General features: G+C 42.3%; 1 protein-coding gene across 6 annotated transcripts in view; it reads left to right on the forward strand.

Annotated features, from left to right (window-relative positions):
- MAP3K13 (mitogen-activated protein kinase kinase kinase 13) overlaps positions 1-15,448 on the forward strand; it is a 165,236-nt gene that overhangs the window by 132,792 nt on the left and 16,996 nt on the right. For all 6 annotated transcript variants that reach the window (XM_004745177.3, XM_045088712.1, XM_004745184.3 and 3 more), the window contains 6 exons: positions 1,772-1,963; positions 5,300-5,458; positions 7,173-7,331; positions 7,772-7,880; positions 13,644-13,753; positions 14,778-14,894. In XM_004745177.3, coding sequence (XP_004745234.1) covers positions 1,772-1,963; positions 5,300-5,458; positions 7,173-7,331; positions 7,772-7,880; positions 13,644-13,753; positions 14,778-14,894 — 846 coding nt within the window. The remainder of the gene's footprint in view (positions 1-1,771; positions 1,964-5,299; positions 5,459-7,172; positions 7,332-7,771; positions 7,881-13,643; positions 13,754-14,777; positions 14,895-15,448) is intronic.

Genomic DNA, 15,448 nt, shown 5'->3' on the forward strand with positions numbered 1-15,448 from the left:
TCTTCTTTGTTTTCCTGTAATGAAAATTAAATTGTCTGATTACAGTTGTGGTCTGTCTGGGCTCCACCACGTTCTCCTAAGAGTCAAGTAACAGAAACTTGAAAAAAAATTTTTCATTAGAAATGAAGATGAGAATTCTGGGCAGCTTGGAAAACGATAGGAGAGTAATAGGAATAACTCTGTGGCATTTGACAAGTGTGTCATGGCAGGGAGAATGAAGACTAATTTTACTTCTTCATATCCTGCTGTTGTTCTGGAACTTTCCCCTGGTCGCAAGCTATGGCCTCTTCATTGTCTCATCGCTTACAGCTGCCTAAGAGAGAAGACATGAGTTTGTAGCTGGCTGAGGACTTTAGATGGGCATCTTGTAGACAGAATACTCTCGGCTCCTCTAGAAAGTTTTGAAAGAAGGCATACATACTGTTAAGAGATGGGATACCGAGAATTGCATGCGATAATTGTCCTCTTTTCTCATCTTCAGAACAAAAGTGTGGAGTTAATTATTGTCACTTTTCCAGGGTAATGTTGATACAGGAATCCCCAGCCTGCTTGTGTATACAGGAATTACAAAGCACAAAGGGAAGGCAGTGTAGCATAGTGAGCGGAAAGAGCATAGGCTTTGAAGTTAGACTGGATTTGAATCCAAACTCTGTCACAGGTGTATTATCAAGGACAGGTCACTTTCCCTCTCTGAGCCTCACCCGTAAAAATGGAAGAGGTCATATGCATTGTGCAATGGTTGGGAAAGATTAAATCAGACAATTAAATAAGCATGGAACATTCCAGACAGAAGAAGTTCTGCCATGTTAGTTCCCTTCTTCCCACCCCGTGCACCTGCGCACATTTGTGCAAAGGGTTTAGCAGCAAAGAAAGTTAAGGTGAAGCTAAGAAATATTTGTCAAGGATTTGCTGTGAACTTCTCAGGCTCCTGGTAGGAGGAAAAGAACCTGAAGACCTTTCCCTTCAAGGAGCCGATCTATGATCTTTGTAGGGAGAGGAAAATTGTGTATAAAAAAACGAATGGCTGTAGCACAGGAATTTAGGGACGAGAAAGATCGTCATGGACTGGAATCATCAGGAAAGACTTTGTGGAAGATGTAGGAATTGGTGGGAATAAAGGCCATGTAGAAATATATATGTTACATTGTATGATACTGTTTTTATTCTAAACAATAATGTTTTTCAAAGACTATATAATACAGAAAATTGACTCTTTCTTGGTCCTCATTCTAGTTATCTTAAATTTGATAATTTAAAATTCAATAATTAATATAAAAATAGAAGTATTTTATTTAGATTCTCTCTTTCCCTGCCTTATATATAGAACCTTTTATTTAATTTTAAAAGGAAGATATTTCAGTTATTCTTAACGCTCTAATACAACACAGTACCTGGCCTATACAAGTCTCAGGAAACATGCTGTTTATCCCAAAATGGAATGGCCCCACAGAGAAGCACTGGTACAGCACAACACAGAGATAATCTGGAGTGAGCAAAATGAACTAAAATTGGCTGTATGCATAATAGAGAAGCTTGTAGACTAGAGGGGTTTTAATGGTAATTGAAGAATCAGGAAAAGTTATGCCTTATTATGCCAATATTATTTTGGTAGAGAACTGGTCTTAATCATTAAATGTATTAAATATTCTTAAAATTGTTAAATTCATTAAATATTCTTAAAATATAAATATGTAAAATAGATACAAATATGTATACAGGTACATTTGTATGTATATGTGAATTTATAAACGTATTTGTGTTTTCTTGAAAGGGGTGTTTGTACTCAGGCCCCCTGTTACTGCATTATCATGGAGTACTGTGCCCACGGACAGCTCTACGAGGTTTTGCGAGCTGGCAGAAAGATCACACCGCGATTGCTAGTGGACTGGTCCACGGGAATTGCAAGTGGAATGAATTATCTGCACCTCCATAAAATTATTCATCGTGATCTCAAATCACCTAAGTGAGTTTGGGAGTTCATTTTCAGCCACTTTGTTTTATTGCTTTGAAATAAGGGAATTTTATCAAGCCCGGTTGAGTTATTCAGACATACTTGCAGTTGAGTTTAAATCGGCACAATGGGTAATTCTGTTTGCCTGTTTTTTGGATTCACATTGACCAACTTACTCACCTATACAGCAGACAGCTCCAAGCACCTGACATGAGTTTTCCCTTTGTGTTGCTTTTTAGTTGTGCAACTGTAAAATGAGATTCATTATTAACTGAAGTGTTCACTCTTGGTCATTCCAGATAATTAATGTCACGCTTTCCCACCTTGAAGGCTTGATGTGTGTTAAAAACTGAGTTTCAGAAAATAGGCTAAAAATGCATGAGTAAGAGACTGAGGCAAAGAGAAAATAAGAACATTAGAACTAAAGCTTGCTCATGAAAGACTGTCTAGTTGTTAGAAGTGGACTGGAGATTTTGGCTTTGGCCTTCAAAGAGTCTAAGCAAAGAAGGAAATAAATAGTCCCAAGGTTCACGGTGTCCATAAGATAATATAATCTGGCTATTTAAGAGAAGCAGGGTTGTTTCTAGTGATCTGTTATCAAAATGATTCTTTGGCTCTCAATAACCACTTTTAAGAGGAGTGCTAATTCACTTCCCTAAACCACATCAAGGGAAGAAAGGAATTGATAAAATGGTGTATTTCATTGTAGCTCCTGTTTTTAAGCATTTTTAATTATCATTTTATTTTTAAATTTTATTTTATTATTTATTATTATCATTTTAATGTATTATTTATTTATTATTTTTTATTTCTCACCACAGTTTGGTTTAGAGAAGCAGAGAGGAATTAATCTTTTTTCAAAAACACGTCTCTGTAGTGCTTTCATGGTTTAATGTATTTTTTAAAATATCCATTATCACATCTTCTTTGATGTTGGCAAAACTTGCATGGGGATAGTTGTAACATGCATCATCCTTCTTATTTTATATAAGAGACACGAGGGACATCTGGGTGGCTCAGTTAGTTAATAAGCATCTGACTCTTGATTTCGGCTCAGGTCATGATCTCGGGGTAAGCTGGGCATGGAGCCTGCTTGTGATTCTCTCTTTCTCTGCCCCACTCTCCCCTTCTCCCTTTCTAAAAAAGAAGGAAAAGAAAAAGAAAAATGAGGGCTCAGAGCCCGAAGTCATGGTGCTAGGTAGGACCTGAGCCCAGAACTTTGAGACCTGAAGCCCCCCACTGCTTCCTACTGGAAGGATTCGCAGTGGTTTCCACCTTCTGTCCATGGGAGATAAAAATCAGTCTTGATTATAAACTTTCAAGCAGCTCTTGTTTCTCACCCTCGTTCTCTGCCGTGCTTACCATAGTCGTTAGCTCCCTGAGTCGCCCCCTCCTTGCTTTACTTGCAAATAAACTTTATTATAGTTTTCATTCCATCTGCTCACATTCTGACACAACCTGTTGCTTTCGTCATCCACTACGTACACACAAAAGACACGAAACACTAGCCACAGACCTCTTTGAATGGTCTCCTTCCTAACCACCTTGTTCCCCTTCCGAATTAACTGTAGAGGAAGAAGTCAGGAAGTTTTAGAATGTATAAAATCACACGCTACTTTCTCTAGCTCCTGTCATTTAAAGATTAGGGTAATAAGTTACTCAGGGAGACTTTCCCTCTGTTATCAGCACTTCCTTGAACTTCTGGTAGTCTTGGCCTCTTTGGGTTCCAAGCTGACTTTGAGAAGACGAAGATCAGTCTGGTTTGCTTTAAAGACAAATGTCATTACCCACATTAAATCTTGGGCTGGGTGACCCCAGCTTTGTCTCAGAGAAGACTTTATACAAGATCTAACCTCATGTGCCCTCTAATCTCTCCCCATGCCCATTCCCTCAAAGTATGTACATTCTACATATCAGGGGCAAAACCGGGGGTCGGACATGGAGGAAGGTATTCTAGAACAGTTGTAAGCAGAGCCGTTGGGTAACAAGAGAGCCGTGTGACACTGGCAGGGAGAGGGACAACTGTGAAGTCCCCGGTTCAGAGAAGGGAGGAGAGAAATTGAGAAGTTTTCTGTTTTCTAGCCACCTCAATTCTGATACCCTGAATATCAAGCCCCCTTCTTATGAAGAATAGGTCTCTATCATTAAGCCTCTGAAACCCTAACTCATTAACATTCTAAAGTTCCAAACAGGTTATATCAAGTGAATTCAGTCCAGTTTGTCAGTATATTAATATTCTGGATTCGACTGGTACCAGATTGTATTCATCTTTAAGGCTAGAAAAACAATTTTCCCCAGGCCACAATTCAGATATATACCATGAAAAGACAAACATGACTTGTGTGAAATCTATGTAAGCCTAAATTTATTCCAGTTTCTCCTTATCAACATTGGTGGAATCCCAGCATACTTATTAGCCTTTTAATGTAAAAATCCCGAGTGTCATGGTCCCATGTGTGATTTTAGTTGGCCATCATTTAAATCATGTTTTAAGGGACGTCTGAGTGGCTCAGTTGGTTAAGCAGCTGCCTTCGGCTCAGGTCATGATCCCAGCGTCCTGGGATCGAGTCCCACATCGGGCTCCTTGCTCAGCAGGGAGCCTGCTTCTCCCTCTGCCTCTGCCTGCCATTCTGTCTGCCTGTGCTCGCTCTCTCCCCCCTCTCTGATAAATAAATAAAATTTTAAAAAATAAATAAATAAATAAATCATGTTTTAAAAGAAGGGTTTTTCTTAGTGGTTTGTCTGAGACTGACAAGGGTAGAAACCAGTAGTTTTTGAGCCTGGGTGTTTTATGTCTCTTATCTCCTTTAATTCAAATGAAAATTCCACAAGGCCATTTTTATAGGCCCATGATTCCTTATTGAAAATTCTTGGAGGATTTCAGAAAGGTAACATAGTACATTGCCTCACTCACCAAGCAGAGTCTAGGACAATACTCTATAATGAGCTCAGATGAATAAAATGAGCTTACTTGATAATAGATGGGAAGATATTTATACATGGTGTGCAGTTTTCTGCACGCTTGAATCGTGGGTAAGTTACCGGGACCTGAGTTTTCTCCATCTTATGACAAGAAAACTGGCTTAGGAGAATCAGGTGAACTTGGCAGTGGTCACAGAGTTAGCAAGTGGTGGAGGCAGGATGAGACCAGACAGAGAAAGCCTGCTGTGCCATGCGACCTCATCTGTGTGAATGATGCTCTGTCTAGCCTAGACCTACCGCCCCTGTGATACTGGAACCCACAGGCTAAATTCTACAAGGCAAGAGGCAGCACACGAAGTTGCCAGTTATAGTCATGATTTGTATTAGTACTAATGATTTGGATGTTCTCTTTATTTCTTTTTAAAGTGTTTTGGTGACTCACACAGATGCGGTAAAGATTTCAGATTTTGGCACATCTAAGGAACTCAGTGACAAAAGCACCAAGATGTCCTTCGCCGGTACAGTGGCGTGGATGGCACCAGAGGTCATACGCAACGAACCCGTCTCTGAGAAAGTCGATATATGGTGAGCAGTGCCATCTGTCCCGATGAGAAAGCCTTCCCCACTGCACCCTCCCACCTCCCCAAGTCCCCTCCTCCTCCAGCACGTCTGCTTTCCCAAAATACTCTTTAGTGTTACTCATGGTTGATTTCAGGCTCCTGTTGTCTGAGTCCCTACACAGTGTCATGCTGAACGTGGTGAGAAGGATTGAGAGGGGAATTAGGGTGAATGTCTATTCAGTAAATCATCCACTTGGGAGGGCTTCACAGAATATGCTGAACTTTCCGGAAAATGGGAAGTTCACTTCAAATAAGCATTTAGCATAGAAATCTTTGGGAAATATAGTCATAATTCTTACCTTCTTAAATACAGTGAACAAAGTTTACCTAGTTTTGGTGCCTCAGATCCTCAACATATCAGTGAGTACCTTGCTGGGATATGGTTATATGCTTTAGAGCTATTTGAAGTATATAATAGGGCTGTCCGCCCTTTTAGTAAACATTCCCAATGAGCTATGCTTTTTTACTTTTTGGCCTATTTAAAATCCTTATCATCTTTTCCTTTGAGATTATGAATCTTTACAACTAATAGCATATTTCCCTGTGGTCACTTTTCTTCCATCCTTAAAACTGGTTATTAATATAACTTTTAGGCTTAAGACCAAAATAATAGCATATGTTAAAATTACATATAACACCAGAGTAAGATAAAGGAGAAATGTGGAATCGTTTGTAATTTGGGTAATTATCACCAACGTGTCCTCCTTTGGGATTATACCAATTATGTTCCCAACAGAAATGTGTTTTCTCAGTCTCACCACAAAATGTGCTCACTTTCTGGATTTTTGCCAATCATCTAGGTAACACATGGTGTCATAGGTACAGTTTTAATGTGTGTTCCCCTTCTAATAATTTTAAGTTAGGTTGTACTTTTTTTTTGTACTTTTTTATATTATCATAAGCCATTTGTAATTTCTTATTGTGAAATATTCTGATCCTTTACTAAGCTCTCTGATCTTGATCCCTATCAATTTATCAGAGTATTTTGTATATTAAGGAAATTAGTCTTTTGTGTGTATGAATTATGGGTACTTTTCACATTTTGTTATTTTGTTTGTGGTGGAATTCCTCCTCCCTGCTGGATATTTCTTTTTTTTTAATGCAATTTAACTGATCAATCGCTCCGTTTGTGGCTTCTGGATTTCATAACTAGAAAGCTTTCACCTCTCTAAGATTAGTAAAAAGAAAAAAATTTCCCATGTGTTCTTTCAGGAGCTTATGGTTTCATTTTTTCTTTTCACATTTGAATTTTTGATTCATTTGGAATGTATCTTGGTGTGAGATGAGCCATGGATTTAATTTTCCTCCCAGTTGCTTCAACAGCATGTACTGACTCGTCAGTGCTCCCACGCTGGTTTGGGATGCCACTTCCATCATATACTCAAGTCCTGTATGTATCTGGCCCATTTATGGTTTTCTGTTCCCTTCCATTTGTCTGGCTGTCCACTCACACACCAGAGTTAATTACCGAAGCCTTAGGATATGTCTTAATATCAAGCAGTGTTGGTTACCACTCACTGAGTTTCTTTTCCAGAGTTTTCCTGGCTGTTTCTGTTCTTCCTATGGAAGTCTTAGGATTTTGGAACTGGGGGTACACTTGATTAAACATGAATAAAGAACTAACATACAAACCAGTCTTTCTGCATTATCTTTGGTGCCTGTTCCTGGTACTACTGTAGGTCTTTTGGAGTGGTGCTTTGGGAGCTGCTGACAGGAGAGATTCCTTACAAAGATGTTGACTCTTCAGCCATTATTTGGGGTGTTGGAAGCAATAGCTTGCACCTTCCAGTTCCTTCCACTTGCCCTGATGGATTCAAAATCCTTATGAAACAGACATGGTAAGAAATCTCTTTCTCCCAAGATTCTCTTTGACCTTCTTCCTCAAAACCACATTTAAAATTTCTCTGAAACCTCAGGGAAGTCTCCAGTATGGATTTAGACTGAATCACCTGGTTAAAGCCTGGCAGACTTGGAGTCATTGATAAATAAAGAGCTTGGTATATCCTGAAAGAAGTAGGCCTTATAGTAAATGATGGCCACAATGACTTGACAAGTCCTCAGGGACTGTTCTTATCAAACAGGCCACTGATCCTGGAGATTTCCATTTATCATTACAGGTACCTCCTGGTTACATTTTCCTTTTGCTCTTCAGTATGTGCATGCGGCCTGAGATAAAGCCATGCGTGGAGCCAAACATGTTTTCCAGAAAGTAGAATAAAATCTCTGTGTTCCCGGACATACCCTCTGCAATGCACAAGCTGTCTTTTTTAATTTGTAGGCAGAGTAAACCTCGCAACCGGCCTTCTTTCCGGCAGACGCTCATGCATTTAGACATTGCCTCTGCAGACGTTCTTGCCACCCCCCAGGAAACCTACTTCAAGTCTCAGGTAAGTCTGAAAGCTCTCCTCCCGTGCACTGAGTGCATCGCCAGGGAGCGCTCGATGAGAAAGAGGGGCTTAGAAGCATTCTGAGTCTCTTAACGATTCTAGGGCTCTGCTCCAGTCGTTGTGAAGCAATAGCTGTGGTATGTCACACATGGGGAATCTGGGAGTTTTTTGAACACTTGAGATACATCATTATCTCGGGGCACCTTGGTGGCTCAGTGGGTTAAAGCCTCTGCCTTCAGCTCAGGTCATGATCCCAGGGTCCTGGGATCGAGTCCCGCATCAGGCTTTCTGCTCAACAGGGAGCCTGCTTCCTCCTCTCTCTCTGCCTGCCTCTCTGCCTGCTTGTGATCTCTGTCTGTGAAATAAATAAATAAAATCTATTTTTTAAAAAAGATACATCATTATCTTATTTGAAAGGAACATGTGTCTGAATGTGATCCTCCAAGTGGTGATATTGTTGAAAAGAAAAAATGAATGTATTTGAAATAAAATCAGGCACCTGGCTGGCTCAGTTGGAAGAGCGTGCAACTCTTGATCTTGGGATTGTGAGTTCAAGACCCATGTTGGGTGTAGAGATTTCTTAAATTAAACAAACAAACAAACAAATAAACTTAAAACAGAAAAAAAAGGGGGGGGGAATTACTGCCAACCTTCATGAAAGGATTGCTTCCCTTGAAGAGAAAATCTGAAGTACAGAGGAGGGAAGTTAAGTACCAGAGAGAGCCCAGGATAGAATTAGGCCCAGAGGGAACCTTTCCCCTGACTCTGTGTGTCACCTGTTAGCACCAGATCAAATGTAACTTAATGTATCTCTCAGCCTTACTGTCTTACACACCATTCCACACCTGCGGCTTCAAACACCCAGATTAAACTCCCTTAGAATTACTAACACTAGTGCTGTCTGTTCAGATACCTATATGTATGGGGCACGAGGAAAGCAATCTGTCCAGTCTCTGTGTGAGTGTTCAGAAAAAGACTTGGGCCCTTCCATGAAATGAAAGAGAATAACAATGAGTACTTTCTAGGGAATCTCTCAAACTTTAGACTATGGTTGCAATTACAGCTTTGCTTCCTTTACCATAAAAGTATACGTACCACGGTTTGGAAAAGCAGTTTTTGGTGAGAGTACTGAAGTCACAAGCCATCGAGACAGTCAAACTGTATGTACTTGGAAAACTTCAAAATGACAGTCAAACTGTATGTACTTGGAAAACTTCAAAATGGAAACAATTCTACGTGAATGCTCCCAGGATGTCCCTCCTGAAGCCAGGGCCACCTCTTCGGAGTGCCCACCGTGTGCAAAGCACCGTGTCGTGCCAAGAAGCACCCAGACCCAGTACCCTCACCTGCACAAACTGACTTTTACCAATATGTGCAGCAGTGAGACTGAACTCAGGAAAGCTTCTTTTGGAGCAAGACTATGAAGGGGAGAGGAAGAAGAAGGAAAGAAAGGAGAAAACATGACACCGGACATCTTTTAAATATTAATTCTTCCACACGTTTCTCCCAACATAAAATTTTACCTCTCCTTAAATAGCCCCAAGTCTGCTAGGTGTGCTAGTTCCTAGAATTATTTCAGGTACTTACAAGCTGGTCTGTCTCTGGGTCTGAAATTCAGACTCTCTCTGGCTACTGATAAAATATTTAGGAACTAGCTACGGAAGTACTGAGAAAAGCAACAGACTTGAGTCTAACCCTTGTCGTAGGATCTTGGGTCAGTCACTAAAATTCTCTAAACCTCAGTGTACTCATCTAAACCCTGGAGATGATCATCTCTTCTCGTCCTTACGGGGTTTTGGCTAGGACCCAAAGAGAAAATAAAATGCAACTGTATTAGAAACTAAAGAACTACTCGAGTGTAAGATGTCATTCGCTGCCCGTGAAGCTGCAGAAATGAAGCCTTCTTTGGGTTGGTACATTCTGGTGCACTCCTGAGACTGACAGGTGGCTGCCCGGGGACTCCTCTCCCCGGGGTTCTGACTCTTGATGCCACTGGGATGGGGAAGGAGCTGACAGTTTAGCACCTGGTTTTACTCCTTCTGCAGTCTCGTCGTGCCTGAGGCCTCCCCTCCCCTGGCCCGTGAACAGAGCCAGGCTGCCTCAGTTACCCATCAGTGGTTGGTCACCTCGGGTCGCTGCCCTTTCCACAGAACTGTCCGTCAGGAGCATGCCAGGAGCCCAGCTGACTGCTTCCCAAGAGTATTTGCTTCCCCCGTTTCCCAGCAGCAGCTTCGGTAGCACAGATGAACGTAGCAGCCGACTTCACTACAGCATTTGATTCTACCGAAGCTGCTGCTGCTTTCCCAGACAGTAGCTTCTTTCTCCAAGGAGGCAACTACTGGTCTTGGTATTCAATTGCATTTGCTATCAGTTTTTGTTTTGTTTTTGGTGAGCTCTGCGCCCAGAGTGGGGCTTGAACTCACAACCCTGAGATCGACAGTTGCATGCTCTGCTGACTGAGCCAGCCCCAGCACTGGATATCAGTTGTTAGAAAACATTTTGCTGGGGTCCCAGATCCCCACAGCTGGGTGGGCCATGGGCTCTGCCTCTAAGCTCTCCCCCCACACTCTGCCTTTGCATCATTCTGGTTCCCTTTGAGGACCACCACGAGCACCCAGAAATTCAGAGGCTGTTAGACTTGGTTAGAGGTAACAGAGCCCTGCTGGTTAGAGCCCAGTGTTTTATAGATATTTTAATGAAACACTGGGAAGTGCTCCTCCATTCCTATGATGGTGGCTTTGTCATAGGTCAGGGTCATGAAGGATTCTTCCTTCTCTCATGCCACATTTTCTCTCAGAGGCACCTCAGTCTCTGTGCAAATTAGCTTCTGGCCTACCCACCTCCCATTTCTCCAGCTGTGCCCAGACATGTCTGAACTGAAGATTAAGTGCAAATTGAAACTCCTATTATGTAAAGATTCTAAGCATATGGGATGGAACTCCAAACTTAGCATCTACCAGTAACACCATAGCTTTGGGGAAAAAGAGATTATAATCAGGACCTGGGGTTTTCCCACACATCCTGTTCCCTCTTCATGATTGGAGGCGGGAGGGGAGGACTTCTTTTTGGAAATCTACTTTTTTAATAGGTTTCAACCTTCGAAAGGTTCTCTTTAAATTTCCATTCCCATCAGGAGGTTTATTTCCTCAAGGTTTTCAAGAATTTAAAAAAAAAAAAGAAAGAAAAAAAAGGAAAAGAAAAAAATCTGTTCATCTGATTCCTGACCACCAGAGGGGGATGTTCCTTTTCCTGATCCCTTCATTAGGTACCTGTACTGGTATCTTCTGATCCGTTTTTGCATGAAAGAGGACCTCAAGGCCCAAACCTGGCCCTCTCTCTTACCATTTTTGATCTAATAACTCCTAATTGTCAATCTTAGGCTTCTCAAAGCTCACGTATTCATCCTTCAGACTTTGATCCGATGATGACAAGAACGGCATTACTGGAGGCTCAGCCAAACTTTCATTTATTGCTTAAGACTGTCAGACTGTTACCAAACAGTGGGCACTGCATTCTGGATCTGAGTTTCTGGTGACCTTCACTTTCTGATGACCTTTACTTTCTGATGACCTTTACTTGATGATGACTTTGTTTGGCAGGTTTGGTTCCAAAAGTCAACTAACTGACAGAAATCTTTCTCCGATGGTCAGTCAGGATATATATATCAGTCAGGAGATATATATATATATACACACACATACATACATACACATACATATAATAAGTGGAAGCCTGGAAAAGACGAAAACCTTTTAGATGGGATGGCCTTTCCCAGGCCTTATCTAGGAAATAAAAAGATATATATATATTATATATATATGAAGATCTAGCATATTATAAGCAGATAATCAGGATGATCACTATCTAAATAACTACAATATGATTTCCTTTGTATTTTTAAATTTTATTTATTTATTTTGACAGAGAGAGATGACAGGTAGGCAGAGAGGCAGGCAGAGAGAGAAGAGGAAGCAGGCTCCCTGCTAAGCAGAGAGCCCGATGTGGGGCCCGATCCCAGGACCCTGAGATCATGACCTGAGCTGAAGGCAGAGGCTTTAACTCACTGAGCCACCCAGGCACCCCATGATTTCCTTTATAAAAGTAAATGAGAGGGGTGCCTGGGTGGCTCAGTCGGTTAGGCATCTGCCTTTGGCTCAGGTCATGGTCCCAGAGTCCTGGGATTGAGTGTCGGGCTCCCTGCTCAGTGGGGAGTCTGCTTCTCCCTCTGCCTTTGCCTGCCACTCCCCCTGCTTGTGCGTGCATGCATTCTCTCTCTCCCTCCCTGTCAAATAAATAAATAAACTCTTCAAAGAAAAAAAAAGTAAATGAGAAACAGCAAATTTGGGGAGAAACCTTCTATAATTTCAAAATTACTTACACATAACTTCTTCCATGATCTAGAGAAATAATTTTAAACATGAATCTGGAGGTAATAGAATAGCTCCAGAGGAAGAATATATAGAGGCATTTAGTTATACATCTAACCTTCACTGGAAATCAATTTCATTAGTTTCTTGGAATTGTAGTTTATAAGTAATTTGAGGTAACATCTCCCTTAGCTGTTTTCTAGAAACTACCTGTAGACTATATTCCAGCAGACATTTTTCTACTGCCTAAAATTTAGATGACATTGGCCTGGAATTCCGTGCCTTATGGAAATCCCAGTGTCCTGGGATTCCTGGGAATCTATTCCTGGGAGACTATAATTTCATGGTCACTCTCGCTTTGCCTTCCTAAAATTTTTGGGTTCTTCCCCCTTCATCTTCTGGTTGTTCCTTTATCTTGTCATTGACCTGGACATGAAGTTCAGCACCATCCTTGATGTCTAAAAAAACAAAAAAACAAAAAACCACTCATCCAAAATCAAGGTGAATGTCAGAGACTTTACTAAAGGTTTCAGAAATTGGAAGAGACTTACATTTTGAATAATTGAAGTCACATATTAGATATTCATCCCCATTCTAAAATTTTGTCAAACCACTACATTATTTAGCCATCCTTTTTCTCTTCCTCTTCTCTTTTCCTGTTCTTTCCCTCGCCCCCCAATTCCTATAGAATTCCCTATATTTTTATTCCCAAGTCCCGCTCTGCCCCTTGGGTCATGGGGTCATGTGCTCCAGATACTTTTTTCTAGATATTTTCCTTTTTTTTTTTTTTAAGATTTTATTTATTCATGAGACACAGATTGAGAGAGGCAGGCAGAGGGAGAAGCGGGGAGCCCAATTAGGGCTCAATCCCAGGACCGCAGGATCATGACCTGAGCCAAAGGCAGATGCTTAACGGAATGAGCCACCCAGGTGCCCCAAGATATTTTCATAACAAAGTTACCTAAGAGAAATTTGGTGCCAGTTGTAAACACGATCATGTTCTCACTGGCACGTACTTACAGCAGATGGCTAACTGAGCTCCTCTTTTCGGCCGGGCCATCTCAGCCACCATCTTCACTTGAAACTGAGCTCTCTTGTTCCAGAGGTGATGGCCAGTATGCCAGCTGTGATATTTCCGGTGGCCAGTATGGCAAGGAAATGGGGAAAAGACGGCATCCCGTGTTGGACTAAATACAGAAAATGAGGTCATGGTATGGGGGTGGGGGGTGCCGAAGCATGAGCTAGTTTGCTATCAACTCGTATTGATTGAACATTTGTTCTGTGAGGCTCTTCAGTAAAAGCAAGCGGGGGAATACCATCCTGACCATGATCCTCTGGCTCTACCAGGGACCGAAACTCCTAGAGTCCTAACAAAGTCTCATTTGTCCTCACTCAGGCTGAATGGAGAGAAGAGGTGAAAAAACACTTTGAGAAGATCAAAAGCGAGGGAACTTGTATACACCGATTAGATGAAGAGCTGATTCGGCGGCGCAGGGAGGAGCTCAGGTGGGCTGCTCCCTCCTTCTCCACCCCATCCCATCCCCACATCTGCAGATACTGGCAGGAGCTTGCTTTGTGAATCACTGTTTCACCTTCTACACACCTCTCACCTCTGCTACTTACTGTGAATTCTCTTTAAGAGTTGCCCCAGAGTTGGCCCCGCCGTTACCCTGCTGCCCCGTCCCCTCCCTGCAGCCTTGTTCTCCTTCTTTATTATAGCTCTGCAGCCGGTGCTCCTGGAGCCGGGCTCTTTCTTCATTCGGTGCCTGTCCTCGGTGACATGGAGGGCAGTGCTTTATAAGAGGAAGTTCCTGGTCTCAGGATGCTTATGACTGATAAAGGGCGACAAAATGTAGCCATATATAACCACCATATTAGAGCAGGATCTGTGCCCTAATAAGTACAGGGTGAGGAGTCAGCCTTATTGGCATATTGCCATGAACATGACTATATTATGCTGTATTCTTATTAAGGTATTGTCAGTGGCACACAAAAGCTACACATTATACACAAATCATGGTCCGATTTTTATCCGTGCCCCCCGCCCCAGCTATTCAGCATGGCTGGATATGGCCCCTAAGGATAAACCAAGCGCAAGCTTGAATTTTCCATCTCCCACTCCATCTTGTCTGAGTCGTTACCTCAGACACGGGACCCTTGAATTTAGACGACCCTCAGACAAATGCTTTTTTTTTTTAAAGATTTTTTAATTTTTGTATTTATTTGACAGACTGAGAGATCACAAGCAGGCAGAGAGGCAGGCAGAGAGAGCGGGGGAAGCAGGCTACCCACTGAGCAGAGAGCCCGATGTGGGGCTCGATCCCAGGACCCTGAGATCATGACCTGAGCCGAAGGCAGAGGCTTAACCCACTGAGCCACCCAGGCGCCCCCAGACAAACGCTTTTGAGATAAACCATCTGGTTCTTATTTCATTAGAGCTGTTCTTTGTCATCCGCACCTAGCCCCCCGCCCCGACCCCATCCCCCACCCCTGGTAGTCAGCTTTGCTGATCCTCTCTTTTCTTTGATAGGCATGCTCTGGATATTCGGGAACACTATGAGAGAAAACTCGAGCGGGCTAATAATTTATACATGGAACTGAGTGCTATCATGCTGCAGCTAGAAATGCGGGAGAAAGAGCTCATTAAGTATGTATCCAGACTTCTGTCTGTCCTTCCCGAGTCGGGTCTATCAGTCAGCCCCAACGCACCATTCTGCCATATTGCTGCTCCTCAAAACTAAAATGGCAGATGCTTGAGTCATTCACCCAGCATTCCTTAAGGGATGTGCTACGCCCAGGTCCCTTCCCCCCATGAAGTTTCAATTGAGGGGAGTTGCTGCAGAGCTTGTTACAGAGGAATGTGCATTTGCAACTTCACCCCACTGAATGGCTCCAAGAAGGGGTCCTCATCTCAAGGAAAGCTTTGTATGGATGAGGGGGAGCCTTCTGCCCGCTGGAGAAGTAAGGTGGCTGATGAAAGTGGTTTAAGGGATTCTTGACAATGACAGGAGACCCCGGTCAGTGGACCTGACCAAAACCAAAACTGAAATTAAGTAGGTCTTCTACCATCGCCTTGTGTCTCTCGTGAGGTACATTGGGGGAGGGAAGGTCAGCCCCGAGCGCACCAGAGAGTGGAAGAGCACAATGAAGTTTAGTTGAGGTTAGTTGAATTGAGCAGATTAGTTGAACTGAACAGATTAG

Source organism: Mustela putorius, unplaced genomic scaffold (genome assembly GCF_011764305.1).
Source record: "Mustela putorius furo isolate JIRA1106 unplaced genomic scaffold, ASM1176430v1.1 tig00003834_pilon_pilon_pilon, whole genome shotgun sequence".
NCBI lineage: Eukaryota > Metazoa > Chordata > Mammalia > Carnivora > Mustelidae > Mustela > Mustela putorius.